Consider the following 26,140-nt stretch of genomic DNA (forward strand, 5'->3'; position numbering starts at 1 on the left):
GGAAGGAACCCCAGCTCATAGGGACCCAATCCAGCCCACTACCTTGTTCCCTCCCACCCCCTTACACCCCACTGTTGAACCCGTCAGTATCCTGGCTAGCTGGTGTGTGGTCTGTAGGCTGTTTGCATGGGGTTGCACCTCTGGGTGTGGGAAGGTTACACAACCCTGGGGATAGGAGGGGTGGTTGGCTTGGTGCCAGAACTTCCTCCTGGGGAGTAGAGGTCAGGAGGTGGAAAGTTTGTCCTCACAGAACAGGAGGGTGGGGAAGGGGACACCGCATCCTAGGATGCTGGATGACTGCAATTTGGATGACTCATCTATGGGGAGTGGCCACACATTAATGCAACACAAGCTGAGTAACACAGATCAGAGAGAAACCTGTCATGGAGTGACTTAACTTTTAAGCCACCTAAAGCATGCCTTAAAACTAGTTTCAGGTATTAGTGTGTGGACAATCCAGGGCTTAAGATCTTCAGGAGCTGCCTAAAATGAATGTAACAAGGCCCTTACTTAGGGAACATGACACTATTAAAAATATTCCAATGCCCTGAGAAGTTCATATAATAATTTTCTTCTCTGAATTATTATTTTTAAAGTGGATTGTCTTGCCCATGTTTAATCAGCTCTGTTGACAGCTTTCTTATTTTCAGAGCATCTTTACTAACATTTTGAAGGGATAAAAGTATTTCCCATTAAAACAGCAATATACACTGACCTTCAAATGCAGTCAAATCACTAGTATAAAGGTGATTTCCTTTTTCCCATGTTAAGGGCTTGTATACACAAAAAAGCTGTTGTGAAATAAGCAGCAGTATTAATTTAAAGTAAAACTAGCTATTCTTCAAAGGACCCCCTGCGAGACTCTTTCACATTATGACCATGGACAGGTGAACAGATTAACTATGGCAAGTCAATCTGCTCTGATTTTTTTTTTTTTTTAAACTGCACACACAACATTGCCCTTAACAGTAATTTTGGCCTTGGCCCTATAGTGTCATTTAACTCTGAAAGAATCAGGGCTACATTTGTCCGATTTTCAAATGAATATCTTTCAGTGCAAGGCGTGATAGTTTCTGATGCATTTAAATGCAGAGCCTGCTCATTTGTGTGCAGCTGCTATAGTGCAGCTTGCTTTTGGTTTATGCCTTGAGCATTTCCTCTCTGTTCACGTGTCCATGGTTTTAGCTGAGATAAAAAATAACAGATAAAACTTCCTTGAAAGTTTCAGCTAGGTTCTGTATTGGTTGAATTACAAGGATTAGTTATAAGCTTGTGCGAAATGCTGCTACTCTAGTTATATCAGCTGCATCACTGGTCTTATCCAGTTGTATATATTGCAGGGATAACTGCAGGAAAATTGCCTTGCCCATTTAGTCATTTTCTCCTGTATAAAGTACTTCTGTGAAGTATTCCTGTTCTAATTTGGTAGAGGTTAGGATTTGTTTTGAAACCAATTGATTGTACAGGGTGTGGAGTAAAAAAGAATAAGGCCTGTGAACTGTGCAGTTAAGTTAGAAGAACATAAAATAGGATGGAGGGGACCTCCTCGGTCACCACATCATTTCAAAATTCAAAGCCAGTTAAGTATTTTGCCCCCACTTCTATGGGAAGCCTTTTCAAAACTTCACTTCTTTGATGGTTAGAACTTATTCATAGCATATTTATACCTATTTGTTCCTGTGCCAACAGTGCCCTTTAGGCAAAATCCTGCTCTGGTGTTAACCCCACTGAGACCAGATGCTTTTAGAGTTTTGCCTCAGGGTATTAAATATGTCTGAGATGTTGGTACTAATATGTATACAAGAGGATTCCATCTTCCTACTCTGTTTCAGTATGAAACACTGGTTGAATGGTGCATAACATTTATTTTCTTAAATTACTATTGTTCTGAATAAACTTGGATTACCATGAAGTTTCCACAAGTGATGATACTACCTGTCTTACTTAATAGTATGAAAATGTATGTGTGAGTGTATATGTATGTGAATGTATTAACATAAAGTTCCAAAAGTAAATTTAATATTTTTATTTGGAAGTTGAAGTCCATTTCCACCTGCAAAAGTTGACTGCCATTTTGTAAACTTAAATTAGTGATCCAGAATATACTGATCCTATTTTAACTTGCTGATTAACTAACTTTGGGATTGCTTTCATTGCTTGGCAATGCTATTTCTGACGCTTCTTTATTAAACTTACCTTTGGCTGATTGGTTTTTGGATAATATTGATGTATGTTATGTGGAATTTGGATTTTTCTTTATTCTACTTGGTCAGTCCCCAACATTACAGTTTTATTCCAGTGTACTATTTACAACAATGCTACAGTGACATCTGGTGGAGGTCGAGAGTTTTGTGGTAGAAGCTTCTACCTTCTGTCACTTCACATATATACATTATTGCCATGCTTAAGGAACAGGTTAATTAAACAAAGCACTACCAATGTTTTTGGGGACCAAACTTTGCCCCTACTTCTTCCACAGGTGCAGGTAGATCTGAATTAATCGTAACTAGTATGCTTTTAATAATTCAGTTGAAAGGAACTAGAATAAACCAAATTAAGGCCCATACACAGCAGACACTCTATGGCTAGGGACAGACATTACACATAAACCAGTTTAAGTGATCAGAAACTGGTTTAAACTTGTAACAGAACAGATGTTCAGTGCACATGAACCACTTTGAAAATAACTGAAACTGGGTTGAGATAAAACTGGTTGAATGTAGTATCAGACTTAACTGATTTGGGTCAAACTGGTTTATGCAATGTCTGTCCCAGACCCCTTCTTGGTTTAACTTAAACTAGAGTCCTCCAGCATCCCCAATGCTTTGCAGCACTGGGTGGGGCTCTGTGCTCCACAGGAGGGCTGGCCCTGCCCCTCTGCTCCCTGGCTGGAGCTCCAGCAGAGGCTGTAGGCACAGCAGGGTCTGCCTGGCTTCCCTCTGCCCCACACCTCCCCCAGCCAGTCCCTGCTTAAGCAGGAATTTCCCCCTCCCCTCTCCCACAGGATGGACTGTAGGCAGCATGTGACATGCTAGCTGATGTGAGGTGTCTGTGTAAGGCAGACAGGGCAGTGTCTGCTCAGGGCTTTTTAGAGCTAATCAACAGACTGGTTATGTCCCTCTGTTCCTTTTGTGGAAAAAGTTTGTTTAAGAAGAGCTTGAATGAGATAGGCTTTTCTTGATGGGCTGATAAATGCTCTGTTATCAACTCCCTGCTGGGCTGGTCAGGAGCAGTGGTGGGGGGATACCCCTCCCTAATAAGAGCATCCTGTTGGGGCCTGGTCACAATGCCTCTCAGCTCAGCATTGGAAGAGAGGGAGGGCTGCTCTAGCACCCCCAGCTTCCAGCCTGAGCTATTGCATGCATGTCCCTACATTTTCTCAGTCCAGAGAGAATGTCTGTATGGTTATAAACCAGTTCAGTGTAGCCAGGTTAGACTAACCTGCAAAGATACAATCAATTCAGTCTCAGGCTTTTTGAATGTCTGTCCCTAGCTATATGCCTGAAGAAAGGTGTTTGTGCCTGGAAGCTTGAAAACAACAATTTTTCCAACTATTTAGTTGATCTAATAAAAGATATCATATCTACCCAAAGAACCTTGTTGGCCTATACACATGTATGTACACTATTATGAAGTAGTTTGTTGTATAGGTTTACACCCTAGTTTCTTTGAAGTAACTTGTTTCTGGGTTCATATACTTAGTTAATTAAGATTCTCTCCTGATTTGTCCTCATGTAGGTAAGTCCTTATTATACTAAATATACAACTAATTAGTGAAAACAACACTAATATTGTTACATTCTCAGTTTAGGATTAGAAGAGTCACCTTTAATATATTTTCTTAACATTTCCATAGATGTCCTGTTGAGCAGGAGGTTTCTAACTTGTGTTATGAAGTTTAAGTTGGCTCCAGACATTGTAATTCACTGGGATACTCTGATATGAGGACATGGACGGTGTTTTGGAAACAGTTTTTGGAAAACTAACATTTCTTATGACATTAGTTTTAGTTACCTGATAACCATAGAGTATCCTCAGTACAGCAAGGGAAAGTTGCAGGAGGAGGAGGAGACAGGCACTGAAGTTTCTTGCATGTCTCAGCTGCTTTCTTTGTATTAAATTATGACAACCATAACTGTGTTGTCATTTAAGATTTTTTAATCTGATGTGATTCCCAAAATGCAGGATGCACTGTGAGGATGCCAATAATCATCCTTGATCACTACTGGATTTTTAAAATTGTTTTGCATCTGCTTCCTTTTGCCATAGTAGCAAGATCTGAAAAAGACAGATAATATCAAAAAGTAATGCTTGCCTTTTGCTTGAAATATCAGGAATGTTAAATGTAATATTCCACAGTGTTAGTGGAGTACGGAGGGAAGTTTGGAGATAAGCATTGTAAGTTTTCATACCTGAACTGAAGAGTTAGGTGGCCTGAATCCTTAGCAATATTTTTCTTCCCAGTGCCAATTACATTCTGGCATCAAGTAGATGTTAACAAAGGGAACAGAAACTCCAAAGTTTTCAACTTTTTTTTTCTCAATGACTTGGTTTTGACTTATTTGTGATACAGTTTCTCTATTTTGCTGGTTTTCCAGTTTCTATAAAGGCACACATGGTAGATAAAGTAATAATTTCTAGTGCAACAAAAAAGGGAGAAAATTCCCTCTAATTTATTAATGAATGACAAATTATATACATTATACCTAATCTAAATGATAATATAAATAATTTGATAAAATGTATTAAAAACTGGGCTTGTCAGTTAGAATATATACTTAATATCAGAAAGAATTAATAAATGGGCTCCTCACGGCAGAGGTCTCTATAGGTAATTTAGCCCATCTCTAATAGTCATTGATAATGGGTCCCATTTTAATGTTAGGCTATATAATGAAAAGGGCAAAAGAAGTAGCAGTGTAATACCACTACCATGTTAAGGCTAGTGGAGCTGTAATGCCTAGTGCTTAAATGAAGTGTCTCCCAACTTTGAAAATGTAAGCACTTAGTCAAATTTAACAGAACAAACTGTTGTGCAATTTTGAAAAATTAATGTTGTTCAATTTTTTCAGCCTCAGAATATAATGAAAACTATGTTTTTGAAAGTGGTTTAGTTCTGGATTCACACTGAGGTTCTCAGCATTCCAAGTAAAGGATGAGTGGTGGCCGCAACAATGAACCTTCCAACAGTTTTTGTCTTGTATCTCTCTGTACCAAGTTAACTTTCCGTTTTGAGTAGATTTGTCTTAGTCTGGTGCAGGGTTTGCAAAAACCAACTTACCCTGTAAAGGTAAGGAATTGCCATGTTCCTCACTATTATTAGGGTATCAGGTTCAGTTCTGCACTCTGCTGAATATGGTAGATCTGATCCAGTAAATCTCTTAATTATGCACTTTGCAATGTCTAAATTGCATTAATCCCCTCATTTAGGGCACAGGATTCCTACCACTCCATGCTTAGCCTTGTTCAAACTAGGGAAATGGCTGTTAGACTTGGACCTGAACTTAAATCCATTTTTAAATTGCTAATAAATGGTGAAAAACCCTTCCTAGCTATTCTCTTACTTCAGTTTAAATATGTGGTATTTGGGTTCAGTTTAAACCCATGCCTAATTGAACAGATATAAACTAGGCTTATCATTTTAGCTTGAACATCCACACAGCCTTTTATACTGGTTGCACTAAAACAGTTTAGCAGTTTAGCTTCAGTTAAATTGCTGCACCTTTTGGCTGTAGACCGCTTCTGAGGCACTATTTAATATGAGTAAAGGATAGCATTATTTTCCTTTTAGGCAGCTTGGATACATGCCCTCTTCCTGTAAATAGTTTTAAATGTTGATTATTGGATAAATTGTTACACAACAAGGATAAAAAATATTTATAGTGTGAGTCTTTTTCTGGTAATAGAAAACATTAATAATTACTAATTTGCTGCCAACATGCTTGCCACTCTGGCATGAAAGCAAGATGACGTCAAATGGGAGTGTCCACATAATTGGCTAATAGACAACTCAGCTAGCTTTTCTCCCTCAGCTCTTATACTGTGAAATGATGGAAAAGTTTGATCTGTACTAGCTGACTCTTTTTTTTTTCCTTTTCCCTTGGGTGTTGCATGAAGTTTTCTCCCAGTGATGGGTGCTTTTCTTACTGAACTATATCTTTTGCAGGTGACAGTTTTTTATATCTATGCTAAATTGTTCTGGAGCATCTTTGTTGCACGGCCTCTTTCACTCTTCTGCTACCTCTTAATACATATCTGGCTTCATTGTCTTGCCTTTCTAAAAGCTTTCTGCCACTGTTTCCATTGTCTCAACTGTGCTGCATTACTGGTAATTGTTATGAATCCTATTTCTTCCAGCTTTGGAGACATGTTGTCCTTTACACTGACTGCCTTTGTTGAGCTGATGGATCATGGGATTGTATCATGGGATACATTCTCTGTGGCATTCATCAAAAAGGTAAATTTGTATCTGAGAATGTGTCAATTTAATGTCCAATTTATCTGTAGATTTTAATAATTTGAAGAGAGTTTCTTTTTCAGCTAGCTCATAATTATCTGGGCAAAAACCTGTTTCTGAAAGTGGGGAGAACGATGGTGGTATTTCAAGCTGTAAATATATTTTTACTGTAGATCTGATATGATTTCTACTGAAATCAGTGTGTGTGTTGCTCTAGACTTTGGTTGAACAAGATGAGTTGCATGGTGTTTTCTAACACCTTATGAATATGAGAAAAAGTTTACTGATTTGTTAGGAACCCTGAAAGATATTACATTAATTGTACAGTTAACTGTAACATGCTGCACATTTAGCCAATTCATCATCTAATAAAAATGGCAAACCAGTCACAATGATGATCTGCTTTTAATATGGAGCATCTTTGTGGCTGTTTGTTTTTTTTATCATGGTTTAATTTGCACATGTGGCATGTTAAAGGGCTGCCATGAAGCCTGCCCCGGAGCTGCTTCTTGTAGCTGGGCTGCTGAGAAGCCTGTTTAAATTTCCCAGTGCACAGAGAGTCCAGGATATGGGAGCTGCTCCCTGGTCCCTCATGCATTTGTAAATTTAAAGCTGTGCCATGCTCAGCATTGGAGACTGATTCCTAATCCTGAGCTGCTCAGTATGTCTTTAAAGATCCAGATATGCAATGAGATCTGAGGAATTTTATCCCAGATCTTGAAAACTGTCTCTCCAGCCATACCATATCTTGAATATCTGATTTGTAACTGACACCATTAAATCACGGCAACTCCCTGGTAATGAAGTTCATTTTAGTTTAATTATGAAATTATGATTCATACCAACTTTGCTTAATGGAAGTATAGATAAAGCTCTTTTTGACTTGAATCAAGAACAATGTTGGAATGCTTTATTTTTTATTTTTTTTGTTTTGGTTGGGTAGACTATTACCCAAAGGGAGTATTACAAATGGAAACTATTAACATAAATTCTGGTCAGTTTGCAAAGTGAGTTAAAAGTCATTTGTGAATCTAGCACACCAGTCCAACATAGAACCCTGTAATTTTCTAACATTTTCCTATTTTTAAAAGCCTTTTGTCCCAGCATCTAAAAAACCAACAAACAAAAAACTAGCTAGGCAATAGAAAGCTATTATAAAAAGGAATGTAAAATACACTAATAGAACAGACAAAAATAGAGCTGTTTTTCTGCACAAATCCTTTTTATTTTTTGACAATCTTGTGTCACGTGAGCCTCCATAGTTTAAGGAAAACAGGCAGAAGTGTGGGACTTTTTTATTACGGTGACCATGTCTCTTTTAAGGCACTGTCAGGACAAATTGGATCACAAATTTAGCTTTTATGAAATCTAAGACTCAAAATATTTTTGTGAAGTAGCAGCAGCAGCAATAACATTCAAATATCCCGTGGAACAAGACCTATTTTTCTGTCCTCTTCTTTCCAAATAAATATTTTTCCGGTAGTGTTTGCAATTTAAATTTGGTTTGAAAATGACTATCACTTAAGAGAAGATGGACTAATCTAGTTTGTTTCCAAGATGGAAGCAAAAAGCAACATACAGAACTAGGATTTTAACATTCAGTGAGCACATCTACACAAGACGTTTACTGCGGAGTTGACTAAATAGCTCCTCATTAAATGTTGCACGCCTACACGTGCACCTCGTTAAGCTGGAGTAAACTAACTCCAAAGGAGGGTAGTGCTTATAAATACCAGTACTACCCTACTTCAGAGTTTTTTACTCTTCAGCACCCCACACGGAAACCCTCGTGCCCCAGCCGGCTGCTCTGCAGCACATTGAACCAGTGGGGAGCAGCCCTGAGCTGGCAGGCTGACCCCTGGGGGGCCTCCTGCTAGCTCTGGCTGCTCTGACCCAGCTTAGCATGCTGTGGTCCTGGGCAAACATTTAAATGGAACACCCAGGAGAAATAAACTCTGGCACGATATGCACTGGAGTTTATTGCTTTGCATTAATTGCATGTGTGGTTGTACCCGGTTTTAATTAACTTCTAATTCAGGTTGGGATATTTGGTTTATAAAAATATGAGCCTAAGCCTGTTTTTTGTTTTTTTGTTCTTTTGTCCTGTGGAACTTCACTGAAGGTAATGGGGTTAATTTGGTCTATATTTCATGTACTAGAGAATATCCTAAGGAAGCGCGTGGCCTGTCCTTCCCATGTGTGCCCAGTATACCCTAAAGGTGTGTAATGCATCTGCCTTGAGTGCTGTCCTAGTAATACGCCAATAAGCATATTCAGTGACACAGTAAAGGTGTTACATTGCATCTCTTTGAAGCACAGAACACATGGAGTGAGCTTGGTGTGTTTCACTGCGTGTCTATTGTCTACCTGGCATGTCCTATGGTGGTATAGACATACCTGTAACAACTTCTTCAGGGAATTGCTGGAGTGTCCTGTTTGGATTGATATGTATAAATATTTATAGGGAAGTGTGTATAGATGCATATCTTGAGTATATAGAGTTGCATATTTTGCTTCTTAAAAAAAAATGACAAAAAATCCCCAACTTGATGGTTTCCAAATAAAATTATCAATTTCCTTTTACAACCCCCCCTGCCACTCCACCCTGCCAACTCCCTTCCCCAAAAAAACCCAGCTGTTCATAAACACTTTGTCAAGGACAAGACCAAGTACAGTATATGCTTTTGGCTAGGAGAAGCCCATTAAAACTTGTGTATGAAGACCACAGAAGGATTTTGAAATGCTAACATAGACATCTTTGTCCAATCCTGTCACATCTCTTGCTTTCAGGATAAAAGTAATTACAGGAAAAATGTGTGGGTGTGCTGCTGAAATTGGTATGTCTCCATTGTTTTCAGTACTTGGCATTTGTATAAAGTAACTGCCCCTGAGCAGCCTCGTTTAAAAAATAGAGTTGCATCTTCTAATACTTCATTGTGTCATCCTGGCAAGGAGAAAGAGGAAAAAGTTATCAGAGCAGTGATGAACACAGTGAGGAAAGACTTTGAGAAGACAGAAAACAAAAAAGGAGGAAAAAGGTAGAAATGGAGGAAAGGTGCTTCTTCTGTTGATCTGGCAAAATATTTAAGGATCTCTGCGCCCATGTGCAACTTCATATATCATTGGAACCTGCTGCTCTGTTCTCTCGTGTTAAGCCCTTTAATGTTGCTGATGGACTGATTCAATCACAGAAGGTGCTGATAAGGGGGATGAAAAGTGCTCCTACCCTTTCCCTACCAGGCAGGGACCAAATTAATAATTATAATGAACGTCAGCATGACATTCAATGCAGTGCATACTCTAGCACCTGTCACCCTACGCTTTGTGTGGGTTTCTTCCAGTGTTGGATTTTAATAATCATTTCCCTTTATCCACTTCTCTTTTTTAATCCCAACTGACAGATGAGTTCTTTTCAGCTGGCCAAGCAGCAGGGAAGATATCTCTGTATCTTTTACAACTCACAGTTTGCTTATCTTGTGCCAACTGGCACAACAGTCCTTTATAAAATAAAATGAAGCACATGCTTGAAAAGTTTGCTCTGCAGTAAGACTTGGCATGAGAACAATTCTGCGTTGGTTTCTTTCAGTATCTCTTCAGTGGCATCAAAATGTTCCAGGCCAGAAAACTAATGAAGAGTGCGCTGTTTAAAGAACCAGATGCATTTTGCTTTCTGTCACCATTCTGTTATAATTGTCTTTCTTTTGTGGGGGTTTCCCTCCCTTCCCCCATAGCTGGTGATGGGATTAAACCATGGAGCAGAGGTTCAGATGATGTGATCCAATTTGCTACGGATTTCCTGTGTGCCTTGTGGCAAGACATTAAGGTCCTCATTATACAGGGCAGATTAATTGGCTTAATAAAAGATATCAGATTTACCCAAAGAACTTTGTCTGCCTATGTCCTTAGACCAACACCACTACAACTTACACCCCTGAAACAGGGCGGAGTAGACACCCCAGCAGGGCTATTCTGATGCTGATGGTTTAACTGTCTTGCTAAGACTTTAAACACTGAGCTACCCTTCCCCGACATGTGTAAGATAGAGCAACGTGACAAGCTTTTACAGAAAATTTAAAAACAGTTGGAATTTTCTTTGATGCTTTCCACAAGGATCTACTGTTTTATATAATATGCTTCGCATAAGCAAAATTTTTGATAACTGTAGCAATTTTTTTTCCACATGCTTTGAATTTGTCAAAATACATCCTCTGTCTGCTGCCAAAAATCCCATCTTAGGTACAGAGTGGTCATCCTGGTGTGTTCAGCAAACAGTGGCAACCATATGATGAATATATTGTTTACACTCAGACAGCTGTTTTTAGACAGATATTTTGGTGAATTCAGAATTTCAGCTATCCTAATAGAGAGGGCTGCTTTTGTTTTTTACTTATTTTTATTCTACTTGTCTAGTCCTAGAAATCTGACATGACTTATTTAAAGGGGAAGAGGAAAATATATTAATTCAGGATTCACAACTGAGCAGCAGCTATTTCTGGCCAGCATGAATATGAATGGCTTTGAAGAGCATATGCAAGTTGCCTGTCCCCCAGGGAGCATTGGGAACATAATTTAGTGCAGTGTGTGACTGCAAATGGGCAAACCTGATTTATATATGCTTCCACTCTCCCTTTGTGGCAATACAAAAATTAATAGGTCTGCCTGAGACTTTGTTTCCATTGGAATTTCACCTACTTGTATAGCTGGACTAGAGCAAATGCCTCATTATTTACATCCGTGAAACATGATTTGAATTGCTGTGATTTCAAAATTAGGTTACAGTAAAATGGAACAGTCTATATTCTGATGTACTGATATATCAACTACATCATCACTTGCAGCAATGGCTGAAATCCTAATGTAGGCAAGGGCTACTAGTACTGCTGTTGCTCCTACTCTTGATACTTCCTTATACTTTACAAAGATGGCTACAATGGTCACTTTCTGCCATGCTGATCTGCATCCTGACTACTGGACCTAAATTCCATCATGTACACTTATGTTCCCCTCACTTGAATGCAAAATAATTTAAGAGTGCCTACACTCTCTTTACTGCCTTCCTGAGGAGCTGAGGAACTGAAATGTATGTATTAGTCATTTAAACTTATACATTTAAATCAGTGATCAGATTGCTATTGTAGGAGGAGTGTTGCCCACTATGGGCATGTCCAGACAAGCGCGCATGTGTCTCCTGCCCTGCCTCAAACCCCTTTGAGGCAGGGCAAGAGGCATGGGTGGGAACAAGAAAATGTTTCCCGCACTGCACATTTGCAGTGTAGGGAGAAAATTAAACCCCTGGATATCCAGGGTGTCACAACCCAAAGTTGTGATTTTTTGTCTGTGTGTGTGCTTCGGCATCGCTAAATTATTTCCCGCCAAATTTGTCGCTTTCTTTGCATGGTAGAATTCTCTGCTGCAAGAGAGAACTCTGGTGCAGTGGGGGATTTCCCGCCGGATTGCAGCTTCTTTGCAGCGTGCATCTCTTTCTTGCACCGTAGTGATACACGTTGTAAAGAAGTTCCCGCCATTTGTATTAGGATCCGCGCCATGTTATTGGCCTATTCCTAATTTAGGCACACGTGGCGGCTAGCGATTGGCTTGCTAGCCATACATAAGGCTTAGGTAGTTTCCGCCCAAGCCGGAGGAGGGAGGAAGAGAGAGAGATTCTGTGTGAAGATCTCCAAGCGCTGCGGACCCTCGCGGACCCGGCGCGCCTCCCCTAAGCAGGCAATAGAGGCAATAGAACCGAACCTACGGAGCTTTCGCTTCTCGCCTCTCCCCGTTGCCGAGTGCAATCCTAGACGTATGCCTTTCCTGTAACTTCGGACCCGCGGAGCCTAGCAAACTCCGGGGAAAACTTATCGGACCCGCGGAGCCTGAATAACTCTGGGGAAACTTTTCGAACCCAACTTAACCAGACCCGCGGAGCCTAGCAAACTCCGTGGGAGCAATCGATTTGTCAGAGTCCTCCAACGAGGGTTCAAGCGGGAGCTGTGCCTGGAAACTTGTCCAGGCTACACCAATACCATCTTTGGGTGTAAGTAAACAATCTTTTCAATCAACCATTATGCCTCCGTAACTAATTCTAACTCGTGAGTGCTAAACCGCCCCACGGTTCTCTCCCACCCCGCATGCCCGGGCTGCTGGCCACAGCCCGCGTGCACCGAAGATGGGTCCAGTACGACCCCAGTTGGCCCCCGGCTTGCCCATGGCGGCCAGAATGGGATCGGAATCACCGCTGCGCATGGCGACGAGGGCGGGATCAGGGCCCGGCCCGCACACAGGGGTCTAAAAAAAACAAAACAAAAAAAAAAGCAGGGCAGGGCACAGTCCCAGACTATGCCCTGATGCAACTGGAGGCTGGGTCCTCCAGGGAGACGCTCTGGCTACCAGAGCATCTCCATGGTTGGCCCCTCGCCCTGGTGCTGAAACACGCGGCTGGCAAGGCCTCGTGTTCAGCACCAGGGCTCCAGTGCTGGTGAGTAAGGGGTTGGGGGGGGCTAGAGGAGGAGGAGGGGACCATGGGGGGGGACCCCCACCAGCCCCGCCCACTCCCCCAGCCCTGCCCTGCCCAGCCCCCCGATCCCTGCCAGGCCCCTCCCAACACCAGGCCCCCCCCAATCCCTGCCCAGCCGGGTCCTGCCACCCTCAGGGCCCCTGTGCCGCCTGCCCGGGCCGGGCCAAGGGTGGCAGGACCCGGCGTCGCACGTGGTCCCTATGTGCCATTCCCAAATGGGCCCTGCCACCCTTGGGGCTCCTGCGCTGCATGGCCAGACCAAGCCCAGGGCAGCAGGACCTAGCACAGTGTGCAAGGACTGCGTGCCATGCCCACTGGGTCCTGCCGGCCCTGGGGCTGCTCCTGGTGCCTGGCTGGCACGTACCGTGCTGGGTCCTGCTGCCCTGGGCCTGGCCCAGCCGGGCAGTGCAGTAGCCCCGAGTGTGGTGTGCGGGCCGGGGGCGATCCGGGCCCTTTTGTGCACGCGGGCCATGGCCAGCAGCCCGGGCACGCGGGGTTGGAGAAGACCGGGGGCGAGCTAGAATTAGTCACGGACACGTAGTGGTTGATTTAAAGATTGTTTACTTACACCAAAGGTGGTCGTGGTGTAGGCTGGACAGTTTTCCAGGTACAGCTCCGCTTAAATCCTCATTAGAGGACTACGACAAGTTCGTTCTTTCCCACGGAGTTGTTGAAGCTCTGTGGGTTCGGTTGTTTCTCGTGCAGGAAGGGATACGTCTAGGAATCCATCGGCGACGGGGAGAGGCCAGAGGCTGGTCAGGCCTCTATTGCCTTTTAAGAAATGCGTTGGGTCCATGAGGATCCACAGCGCTTAGAGATCTTCACACAGCGTGAAGTCTCCTCCTCCTGATGTTCGTGGAGTCCTCCAACTTGGGCGGAAACCACACAAGCTTCTTATACGGCTAGCAAACCAATCGCTAGCCGCCACGTGTGCATATTTTAACATGAACCAATAATGTGGCTTGAATTTTCATACCAATGGCGAGAACTCTTTGCACCGAGCATTTCTTAGATGCAAAAAGAAATGCATCATGCAAAGAAAGCTACAAATTGGTGGGAAACTCTCCGTTGCACCGGGGTTCTCTTCTGCAGCAGAAAACTCCACCGTGCAAAGAAGCTGCAATTTAGCGGGAAAATAATTTAGCAGTGCCGAAGCACACACAAACAAAAAATCACAACTTTGGGTTGTGACATGTGGCAGGGCCTGGCTGGGCCCAGCATGTGGTCTCTGCACTCGGTCCTGCTGCCCTGGGCCCAGCCTGGCTAGGCGGCACAGGGGCCCCGAGGGTGGCAGGGCCTGGTTGGGCCTGGCACGTGGTCCCCGTGCACTGTGCCTGGTCCTGCCACCAAGGGCCCAACCCAGCCAGGCAGCACAGGGACCCCAGGGCCGGCATGACCCAGCTTGGCCTGGCACGCAGTCCCTGCATGCTGCACCGGGGTCCTACCACCAAGGGCCCAACCTGGCTGGGCAGCAGAGGAGCCCTGAGGGTGGCAGGTCCTGCCACCAAGGACCTGGCCCAGCAGCAGAGAGGCCCCAGGACCCAGCTGGGTCTGGCATGCAGTCCCTGCATGCCATGCCAGGTCTTGCCGCCATGTCTCAGAGCACCCCACTCCCGCTCCTGCTGCTAAAGGTAAGTTATGGGCCCTGGGTGGGAGGGGCTGGGGCCCTGGCAGGGGCTGTGGCCTTCCGGGATGCCTGGGACCCTGGGCAGGTGGACTATGGCTCTCCAGGGGGAGTTGGGATCCTGGGGGCGGGGGGGGGGGCCTATGGCCCTCCAAGGTGCCTGGGACCCGGGGAGGGGGGCTGGGGGCCTATGGGGGATGGGGCCCTCCAGAGAGGAGCTGGGGCACTGTGGGGGGGGGCATTCTATGTGCTATGTGGGGGGGCTGCACCCTGTGGGGGCCAGGGGACCCACCCGTCCTGACCATGCCCCCCACAAGGTCCCCCCACACCCACAGTCCTCCCAGCAATCACCCCATACCTACCCACACACCAACCCACATCCCTCCACACACACCCACCCGCCATCCCCCACAACCCTTCCCACCCCCTTCCTGCAAACACCACATCCTCCATCACACACACATCATGTGCAAAGAAAACCAAAAGTACACATCAACACACACAGGTATTTAGAATTTATTTTATCATGATGATAGAGACCCTGGTAGGCTTCCACATTGCTTTAACATTGTAAATATACCAATAAAGCATTGCCCAACTGATTTCTATCTCTCTCTCTCTCTATAGATAGATAGACAGTATGTGTGTGTGTATGTATAGAATGGTCTTTTATGTTAATTCTGGAAAAATATGGATTTTGGGATATTTTTAAAAATGGATTTGGGACACTGCTGCAGCAGTCCAGCTGGCACAAGGGGTAGTGTCGCCAGGTACCAAGTGGCTGAGCCCCAGAAGCTCCAGAGAGCGAGCAGCCCTGCGCTACTTGCCAGGGCAGGTTTTTTTATTGCTGGGGCCAGGACAGAGCAGCTTTTTATACTGCTGGGGACAGCACAGGTGCTGGCCCTGGGCTCTATCTCCCCCTGGCTGCAGATGTGGGAGGAGCCAGACAGGGTTATTTTGCCCCAGGTAGCACAATTTGCTCCACAACAAAGTGCATGTCCGAGTACGTGTGCTGAGGCAAAAAGCCCCAGCTCAAATTTGCACCGCTTCTATTTGAGCTGCTGCAAGCGCATGTGTGTGCATGTGTGGACATGCCCTGTGTCAGCTGCAAGTGCTAAAACACATGCAGAGAGGAACGGGAGTCTGTAGCAGCAGGGACAGTAGCCACATATACTAGATTTATTTTTTCTCCCTCCCTTTTGTCTCTAAGTCTGTGACAAAAGTTTTAAAACAGCAGGTTTTCCACATCTGTTTCCTCTCAAAATTTCACAAGCACTAAACTAAGACTTTGCCCTTCATAGCAGTTTTTAATTGAAGTTGTGTAATCAAAGGCAGATACCTCATGCAGTTAAAGCTGAACTATTTAGTATGTAGCTACAGAACAGCTGTTCTTCTACCCAAGCCTTGTTTGTATTTCCACATGTACTGTTTTGCTGAGACATGTTTGTCAGTGCATCCTAGGAAATTGTGGGAACTTTTTGAACACGTCCTCACCAGAATGCAATGTTCCTAAAGATTGTGTACACAGCGTACCATCATGGGTATCTGGTATGGTATGCTCTGATGTGCTGTACTGCATGGCCAAACTTTTTATATGGCTTGCTAAAGGGTATTATGACCACACTGCACAAAACCAAGACAACTGTTTTAGTTTCAGCAGAGATTAAATATTTATTAAGGGTGGACAGCTAACGATGTTTTAACAACTTTGTACTATCAAACCTTGTCTGGAGCCAGGCTTGGTTCCTTGATTTGTAAGTTGTAGCATGTCAAATTTTTCAATCATTATCATGACAGTGAGAGAATATGTGTGCGTGTTACGTTAAAAGGAAGCAGCTTTCGCTGGGGAGTTTGCTCTTGCTTTAGAATGTTCTTGCCATTAGTTGCTTTGATCAGTGATAGTGGTATTAAGAGAAAAAGAAATAGGAGAAAAATAACTAGTAGCGTTTATTATGGTGTGAGCAACATAAAAAAGAGTAAAAATCTCTTCTTTCTAAAATTTTCCCACAAAAAACAAAACTTTTTTGATGGTGATTAATTTTGTATATGATGTCTGAATGTTTGATGAAATAGCTGGAGGAAATTGGGGATTTAAATCAATATTTGCTACAGAATGTTCATATTTCAGTAAGAGAGCAAATTGGTTGATCACTTTCCTGGTATTCCTTCATGTATGTTTAACAAATTGCTGCTACATAAACAGTTCCTTTGCTTTTGAATCTTGTCTCTTTTCCCCATCCTCATAACAAGATACGAATTATCTGCATATTTACATTTGCAGATAGCAAGTTACGTGAACAAATTTGCAGCAGACATCTCTATCTTGCAACGGTCATTAGCGATCCTGGAATCCATGGTGCTCAATAGCCATGATCTATACCAAAAGGTAGCACAAGAAATTACTATTGGCCAATTAATCCCACATCTTCAGGGGTGAGTATCTTGGATACTGTCTGATTTCTCAAATAAACTCAGTGTTTTAGGGGTAGAAATGAATATTAAAATAAATTAGCCCCGTCTATAGAGTCAGTTAATCTGTTAATCATGACTGAACAACTTGTAACTGATCCTGTAATATTGTTCATTGTGTATAACTGGGTTTGACCAAACTGACTATGCAGTAGCTGTTTGCAAGGCCGAACAAAAGGGAGAAACAAAATGAAGAGACAATATTCCAGTTAAGGTGGGAAATATTGATTAATACATAGATAGGTGCATTTACCTACCATTCTCTGGAAAACTGAGCAATGTCCCTTTTTGAATGCAGGTAAAATAGGAAAGAGTTTTTAATATGTCTGTGCATTGTGTAAGTAATGGAAGTTTAGGTAGAACCTGTCCTCCACAATCCTGGATATTGGGTAAAATTGCATTTTTTTTTTCTTGCAACACAATTTGGGAGCTTTCAGTCTAATTAAAATAAAAAATTTTAGTCATTCACTATCTGGCTAATTTAAAGAGTATCTTTTGACAACAGTTTAATATGCTGTTTTTCCCAGAGAAATATTTCCTGAAGTATATCTGTGTGCATGTCATCTGCCTTTATTATTACCATTTTGTTCCATATAGGACAGATCAAGAAATCCAAACATATACCATTGCAGTCATAAACGCACTTTTCCTTAAAGCACCTGATGACAAGAGGCAGGTGAGTCATGGGTTTTGGTTGTACATCTACAGGCCTATGCTGACTATTTTTGGTTGCTTACATCCATCACTGTTGTCTCTCCTGCCCTTCTGTTATTATTGGCTGGAACTGAGGAAGGGGCTAATTTTGAGCACGCTCACACTTGCTTTATGCTAGTAAGAGTTCATTCACTCGCATGCAGTTACTTCTACCTTGCACTGGCATCAACAAGAGGCAAATCATGCTTTTCTGGCTGCCTTCTGCTGCAATTCAAAATATACTGACAGTGTTAGGAAAACCGCACAATATACTTACATTTGTTGCTGTGAGGCTGGCTTTGTTAGTTGGTGCACTGAGTTTTTTGCCAGCATGCCCTTGCTTTTTTGTGAAGTATTTTTTTTTCAAAAGTGGAAGCCTTTTCATGCCAGAGTTTTAAAAGAAAATATCCTGTCATATGGGAGTTCCTTAAATGTAGTAATGTTTCACTTAGTTAACTCAATGCCAAAAATCAGAAGCCTCAAATAGAACTATTTTAAGAATGTGAATGTATTGCGTAAGGGAGCCATTTTATTCATTTAGATGACAGTTTAAATAGAATATTTTTGTTGCTGGGGTTTGTTTTTGTTTTTTTACGTCTCTTATCCCTCAGCAGTGATGAGCTAGGAGATAACCAAGGAGATCTATTTAAAAAAAATCAAAATATTAGACTAGAAAAATATGGAAAATGTTCACAAGAAACAATTTTTGTTAGTTTGTAAAATACTTTCCTTTTTAATGAGTTCTACTTAATATGGTTGTAGGATCTGATCTCAAGTTGTTAAAGGGTGAATCTATTGGTTCTTGTTTCTTAACAATTCAATTCCATGTTTGAAGCCTAAAATGTAGGTAGAACTCAAGCTGAAAAGATGCTATTTTTATTTTCCAGGAATAAAAGCACCTTTATATATATTTACCCGTGACTTTGCATGCTTCTGAAATCAGTACTTCCACAGAGAGTAATTCCACATATAGTGCCTTGTAGATGCCAGTTGAATTTCACAACATCCCTGTGAGGTTGGTCATAGCTACAGGAGTTTCCTTTTACCCACTTAAACTGCTTCTACCACTGCAGTGCAACTTTACTTTTCTCCATTAGTACGTACTGGGAAGGAAAAAAATAGCAACAGATTCATATGGAGAGAGAGTCTCAGGTCATCAAAAGTGATGGAGCTGAAGTTTTAACACCCTGAAATGCTTGCAGAAAGTGTCATGAAACCTTTAACGACTAAAAGTAGACAACATCTTGCTTTTTGTATCTTCTTAAGTATTAGGCTGTATATCCAAAAGTTTCTGCTGACTTTGAGTTATGCTTAAAAAGCTCACCTTTATTGCATTCTACTTCTCTGGAACAAAATAATGAGGTGATACAGTCTCAGCAAATTTAATATTCTGCTATGAGGACTAAGATTTGCAGGTCGAATACCTACTGCAACTAGCTGATGTGCGAAGCAGTGAACTGAAAAATTATATTGTCAAAAATAGAAAATATACAGGTACAGTGGTCAGAGGAGTTTGAATAAGAATTCTCATGCCTGTGGTTTAGAATTTATACTTGGCTCTATAAAAGAGTGCAGTGTGGCTCTTCCTAATTGGCAATCACATACAGTGCTATGACCTGGAGAATGTAGGAACCACATACTAATTGTCTAAATATTTCACTGTAGGTTCTGTAAAGGGGTTGCAGTCCACAGTTGTATATCAAAATCCTGCGTGATGCCAGCAGCTTTGGCAAACGCTTGTAAACTGCATTTTTTATGAGGATCCAAGACTGTAGTCAGCTACACTGTAATCAAGGAACAGATCTGAATTGCTGCTAGATGCTTTTGTGCTTTTATTGCTTTTTCCCCTTTCTTTTTCTGGCTCTGTAAGGAAAATGAAAAAAACCCCAACTCCTTCTTTATCATAGTAGAATAAGTAGTGTTAGGGGAAAAATAGTTCTTGCTACAGTACAAGTCTGAAACACAAAGCACACATGTAAAAAACTGTTTAAAGTGTAGTGTTTTCTCTGCATAGTCCACATTTAAGGAGGTGATGCTGCATAGAACTAGGTGGAGAACTTTTGTCAAACAAATCTTGTTCACTCTTTTTACTCTTCAAGTACCAGATGACAGACCTCAGGATATTTTTTACCTGAGCCAGCCACTCAGATGGTATAAATTTTAGCAGGTTTACTGAAGAGGCCTGTTGATTTATTTCAATAACATTTTTCCAAACCTATAAAGTAAAAGCAGTGACCAGAAAGGAGATCCTAATAAAAGAGGCTCCACATTGGGTTAAATCTGGGAACTAACAAACTTTAAAGAAAGCAAGTGTGCTGCTATCACACGCTTTTGCAATCGTTCCATGATTTTCCCTTTGAATGGGGAAAGAATTATTCAATGCATTCCTCATCTAGCCTTCTTACTTATAGTGGACAAAAGTTTGGACTAGACTGTTTTTTATCTTGTTCAGTCTCTGCATTGTGAAGCACATTGTAAGGCTAGCACTCCCCCTGCAGTTCTGTTGTACTTTCTAAAAAGCATCGATAAAAGCATTGCTATAATTTGAATGGTTGCTCTACTCATGGTCTAAACCTGTTGTGTTAGCAGACGCTTGCAAATAAAAACAAACATTCTTTGGTCTTCTGCCACTTTTTTATTTTCTTACTTCTGCTCTTTGTCATAATGCCATTAGCTTGATGAAGAGAAAACTATTAGCATCTTTAATTGCATTCTGGCTGTAAGTTAGAATATTCTCTCTTTGTTCTCATCTAGGTTTTCTTCTAATACTTCTAGTACCTTTGTTTGACTTTGATGCATCCTTCCTGCAGTTCTGTTTCTTAATTGTCCCATTTTCTAGCTTATTCTATATTTTAATGGAAACTAAACAACTTATATTCTGAAGTCACTTTTATCTGTATAGGACCCCAGTGAGCATTATGGTTTTCTTAAATACAAAATATCAGTACAAATGAGATGCATTTTGTAAAGCAGTGATGACATGAGCTAATGATTACAAAAGACACAATTCACAATCAGTGGTCCAACATCTCCAGAAGCTACCTCCAATTTATGAGAGAGCCTCTTGGCTTCTAGATTTAACCCACTGAGGTGTTATCTCTTATGGGGACCTCCTTTCTGATCCCAATGTATGTGTAAATAGTAATGCAAAAGATTTCACCCATATTATTAAATAATATATTTATGAAAAAAAGTATAGTTTTAAAAATATATGGAGCCATCTAACATGCACATGCATTCCCCAGAACAAATGGAAAAGGACATGCATCATAAAAATACTCTGAGCCCCCTTCCATATAATTCTGGAATCTAGATACTGCTAAAATGCTAACTTCATGAAGTTCAGACCTCCAATTTGTCTTCTTGATGACAAGCAGTACAAATATGCAATAGTAAAACACATCTGTAAAGAGATCCTTTTTGTGGTTACAGCATGGAAATACATACTTCTAGCTAAATCTTTGTGTTTTACCAATACAGGAGATGGCAAACATTTTGGCACAAAAACAGCTTCGTTCAATCATCTTAACAGTAAGTATTAGCATAAAGTTTTGAAAGATTTTATTCATCAACATAAAGAAAAACCCAAGTGTAATTTTTTTTGATAGGTGAAAAAATAAATATACACCTATTTCTGTATTTCATTATGGTGTTTTGACTTGCTACCCCACTCAGTCTGCTAATGAGTAAGCTAAAAGTTTTCTGTGAGAGGTTATTTTCCCAGCTTGAGTATATTTGACATTTACCGCACCAAGAAGTAATAATTGGAGATGGGAGGAGGGGGAAGAAGAGGGAGGCTCTGGCTCTTCGTTTCATAGAGGTTGTGAGCTCTATCATGAAAACCAGGGAAGGTTTAAAAAATGTGTAATGATCTGATGTTAGTAATGCATTTCTAATAACAGGGCTTGAACCAACGGCCAAGCATGCAAGGATGCACAGTTCTGCATGTTTTACCAAATCAGTCACTATGTTGATTCTACAGCTAATTTTTGCATATCTCAGTTTAGATTATTTGCAGGCTGATAGATTGTTTGTAATGATGGTACTTAAAGGGAAGAAACACAATACATGTTTCAAAGTCAAATAATAAACTTAATAATAAATGCCTGCTCCTGCTCTCCCTGAAAAATCTTGGGAGTTTTGCCACTGAGTGTGAACAAATCCACAAAAAGGGAAGGCCAGTCTAAAATATATGAGTGCAGCATCTGACAATAGGCAGGCTAAACAAGTAATGCAGTTTGGAGATCTCTCTGTCTGTCTCTCAGATGGTCATTGTGGCAAAAGTAGACTGCTCCTGTATATTTTTCCCTAAATGGCTATGTACATATTACACTAGATCTAGGAATAGATGCTTTTCCTTGCAGTGAGATGTTTATGTAGAAGAGACATTCACAGTCAAAAATGTTCTTCTGTATGGAGGAAAGAGCATTCTGTTTTTCACTGCTGTTGAACAGCACCATGTTGGTTAGCATACCCATCCTTTTCTATATTAGTGTGCTGAGGTGGGGTGGGGATCTGTGATTTATAACTTCTATACAATCCCTTAAAATGAAGATTCTATCATTTAGCATCACTGATGTTCTTGTCTACCTCAGTGAATTTTTAAAATTGTCCACCATTTTTAGCACCTTCATTGTAACAATAGTGACTTATTTTTGTGTTTATGGGTGTTTAATTGTAATTTTAGTTACATTTTAAATCATTTTCCTCATGTTGAATGAGCTAGTCTAATAGAGGTAGGACTGCAGTGCTGCTCCCTTGCAGCAGTAGTTGTAATATGACAGTTATATCAGCAAGCTATAACCACAGCAGGAATACTATTAGGCTTAGACACCAATTGTCTGTTTTTAATATACGCTTTGCACATAGCCTCTTGACGTGGATTCTCTTTAAAAGGATGCCCTTGGCTAGGGACAGACATTCAAAAAGCCTGAGTCTGAATTGATTCAATCTTTGCAGGTTAGTCTAACCTGGCTAGGCTAAATTAGTTTTGTAACCAGACATACATTCCAGAAATGCAGGCAAATGCCTGCTGTGGCTCAGGCTAGAAGCTGGGAGGCACTAGTGCAGCCCTCCCTTCCCTTGCACAGAATTATGCTGAGGGGGGCATGGCCAGTCCCCAGCAGGACACAGTGATTAGGGAGGGATCCTCCCCTCCCCCCACTCCCTGATAGAGCATTTATCAACTCTGTTAACAGCATTTAAAACCCCATCAGAAAACAAAGCCTTGTTCATTGCAAGTTCTTCTTAAACAGCTTTTTTCAAAGGAAGGAATGCAGGAACATTACCATCGAAGCTGTTGATTACTTCCAAAAAGCCCAAAGCAGACACTGCCCTATCTGCCTTACACAGCATTAGCTAGCATACCACATGCTGGCTACGCTCTGTGCTGTGGGAGAGAGGAGGAAGGGATCTCTGCTTAAGTAGCCAGTGGTGAGGGAGGGGGAAGAGGGGGGCACAGGGAAGCCAGCAGATCCTGCTGTGGGCAGAGGGGGGTGGGGGCAGCCCTGCTGTGGAGCAGAGCACTCCACCGAGCCCAGAGAGCATGCTGGGGGTGTCTGGTTTAACTTAAACCAGCAGAGGGTCTGGGACAAACATTGCATAAGCCAGTTTGACCTAAATCAGTTAAGTCTGATACTACATTCAACCAGGTTTATCTCCAACCAGTTCCAGCCATTTTGAAACTGGTTTATGTGCACTGAACATCTGTTCTGTTACACGTTTAAGCCAGTTTCTGATTACTTAAACCGGTTTATGTGTAATGTCTGTCCCTAGCCCTTGTTACTAATTTCTGCCCTTTACATGTGGAGATGCATATACTGTATCTAGGGTATTGGAGGAGAAGACTCCTGTGTACTTCTGTCAAGAAATTTAACAGGAGGGATACACTATACCATCACAGTTCATGGAGTACCTGTGTACTTTGCTAGCTTAAATTTTACCTTTTTTTCCTATGTTATACATATAGTATTACTTATCAGACACAGGAAAGGGAATACTTGAACCCAGCTGATGGGAGGAGGTGATAGGAACATAGTAGGTAGTGCTCACTTGTTTATCTTTCTTTCATAGCACGTTATCAGAGCACAGAGGGCCATCAATAATGAAATGGCACACCAGCTTTATGTTCTGCAAGTGCTCACCTTTAATCTTCTGGAGGACAGAATGATGACCAAAATGGATCCACAGGATCAGGTAAGTATCTATCACAATCCAGTTAGAACTGTTAGGGGATAGCTATAATACCAGGCTTTGTCTGTAGAATGGGGAAGGTAGATGCATCATATTGACACTCCTTGTCACTCACTGCTGTTCCTCTGTGATTGTTTTAAAACAAACAAAGTGTGCGTGCATGTGAGTGTGTACACACACACACACACACACACACACTATCCTGGACTCTGCAGTTAAAACTACTTTTTTGTCATTTGTTTGAAAAACAAGGGACATTTCTTTCCCTTTTTTAAATGACTTTCTTTGTTTACTCCCCAACCCCCCAGGCTCAGCGAGATATCATATTTGAACTCCGAAGAATTGCTTTTGATGCAGAGTCTGAGCCCAACAACAGTAGTGGCAGTATTGAGAAACGCAAATCCATGTATACCAGAGATTATAAAAAACTTGGATTTATTGTGAGTATTTTCTTTCTTAAAACCAATTGTATTAACCTTTTGAATCATGTTTAATATCTGCTGTTGTATATCCTTAAATCACTCCATTCCACTATTGCCTGACATGTCAGATGCTTCCTTTTCTTTCCATTAAGTGGAAAGTTAGTAAAATAAGTTTTAGTTTTTATTTGTTGTCATACAAATCTGCTTAACATATGAACTGTATTATTTTCATAGCAGAAATGAGTCCCATATAGGTTGGTGAAAGTCAGTTTTAGAAGACAAAGCTGACTATTTGCTATTAATTCTAGTGTTTGTTATATGAAAAAAATCTATTAAGGATATTTTGAATAAACAAACACAACCAAATATAATTTAGTGTCCATGGAGTAAACAGCTAATGACATAAAAAGAAGGAACACCATAAATTGCAAGGAGTGTTTTGTTTAAAGAAAAGGATCCTGAATCTCCTTACCCATCTTTCTCTTTGTTTCTTGCAACAAAAAGGTATAGGATATCTATCCTGCTCCTAGTCAAAGCAACAGTTCTGTTGTTGACCTCAGTAGGAGCAGATTTAGGCCCAAACTACTGTCTGTTTAAACTGATGTAGTATAAATGTACTCTAGGGCTGTGCAAAATTTTGTCAGCTGTTTCGTTTTGACACTGTTTCAACTTGTTTTGAGCTCAAAACAGTGAAATAAAAAAGAAACAGAGGGCTTCAAAACAGCCTTGTAATGAAACAAGGCCAGTTGAAACATTTTGAAAGTTTCAAAACATTTTGAGTTTCAAAACAGCAACCGGTGGTAGAAGTCTGGGGAGAGCCAGGGCTGTGCTCTGAGCGGCTCTGCACAGCCCCATGTGGCTCATCCTGGCAGGGAGTGCAGCCCTGGCTCTCCCCGCTGCCTGCCGCTGGACTGTGCTTCGTAGGGCTGGCAGAGCCTATCGGAGTGCCTTCTGCTGCTGGGCTGTGCCCTGATTGGTTCCACCAGCCCCATGGAGCTCAGCCCGGTGGCGGGAGGTGGGCAAAGCCAGGTCTGCATTCCACCTCCCACCACCCAGCTGAGTTCCACAGGACTGCAAGCTGCTGGGAACCAAGCCCGGTGGAGGTAGATGGAGCATAGCCTTGGGGCTGCGCCCCGCCTCCCTCCAGCAGGCTGCAAGTGCCTGGAAACTGAGCCCAGTGGAGGTGGTCCAGGAGGCAGGCTCCCTCCACTGGGCTCGATTCCCATGCGCTTGCAGCCTGGTGGAGGGAGGTGGGGCACAGCCCCTGGGGCTACGCTCCACTCGCCTCTACCAGGCATGGTTCCCAGTGGCTTGCAGCCCGGTGGAAGGAGGCAGGGTGTCTTTGCTCCACCCGTGTTCACTGGGCTTGGTTCCCAGCCACTTACAGCCCCATGGAACTGAGCCCAGTGGGGCTCTGCTCCACCTCCCTCCACTCCCAGCCCTGGTCTCAGGCAGTAGCCTCCCACCTATACCCCTGGGAGTGCTGTGGGGCCCTGCCTGACTCCTCCCCAGGGTGCGGGCCCTGATCTGCCTGCAATCAGAGGAGGCTGCTCCTCCTCCAGTTTCATGCTTTCCCATCATAGTCAATAGGCAAAACGTCAAAATGGCATTGAAACATTAAAACTCTTTCGACAAAATGAAACAGAACAGTGCTTTTGAAATGAAACTAAACTTGAAACGAAGCACTGTTCCATCAAAATAGAAGTCTAAGCGGAATGGTGCTTTTTCGCACAGCCCTAACGTATGTCTGTGTATACCACTTTTCCTCC

At 42.1% G+C, this 26,140-nt stretch overlaps 1 protein-coding gene across 6 annotated transcripts in view; it reads left to right on the forward strand.

The window, feature by feature from the left end:
- ELMO1 (engulfment and cell motility 1) overlaps window positions 1-26,140 on the forward strand; it is a 464,393-nt gene that overhangs the window by 159,721 nt on the left and 278,532 nt on the right. For all 6 annotated transcript variants that reach the window (XM_019483404.2, XM_019483406.2, XM_019483405.2 and 3 more), the window contains 6 exons: window positions 6,358-6,457; window positions 16,877-17,028; window positions 17,662-17,740; window positions 21,238-21,288; window positions 23,830-23,952; window positions 24,258-24,389. In XM_019483404.2, coding sequence (XP_019338949.1) covers window positions 6,358-6,457; window positions 16,877-17,028; window positions 17,662-17,740; window positions 21,238-21,288; window positions 23,830-23,952; window positions 24,258-24,389 — 637 coding nt within the window. The remainder of the gene's footprint in view (window positions 1-6,357; window positions 6,458-16,876; window positions 17,029-17,661; window positions 17,741-21,237; window positions 21,289-23,829; window positions 23,953-24,257; window positions 24,390-26,140) is intronic.

Source organism: Alligator mississippiensis, chromosome 5 (assembly GCF_030867095.1).
Source record: "Alligator mississippiensis isolate rAllMis1 chromosome 5, rAllMis1, whole genome shotgun sequence".
NCBI classification, from domain to species: domain Eukaryota; kingdom Metazoa; phylum Chordata; order Crocodylia; family Alligatoridae; genus Alligator; species Alligator mississippiensis.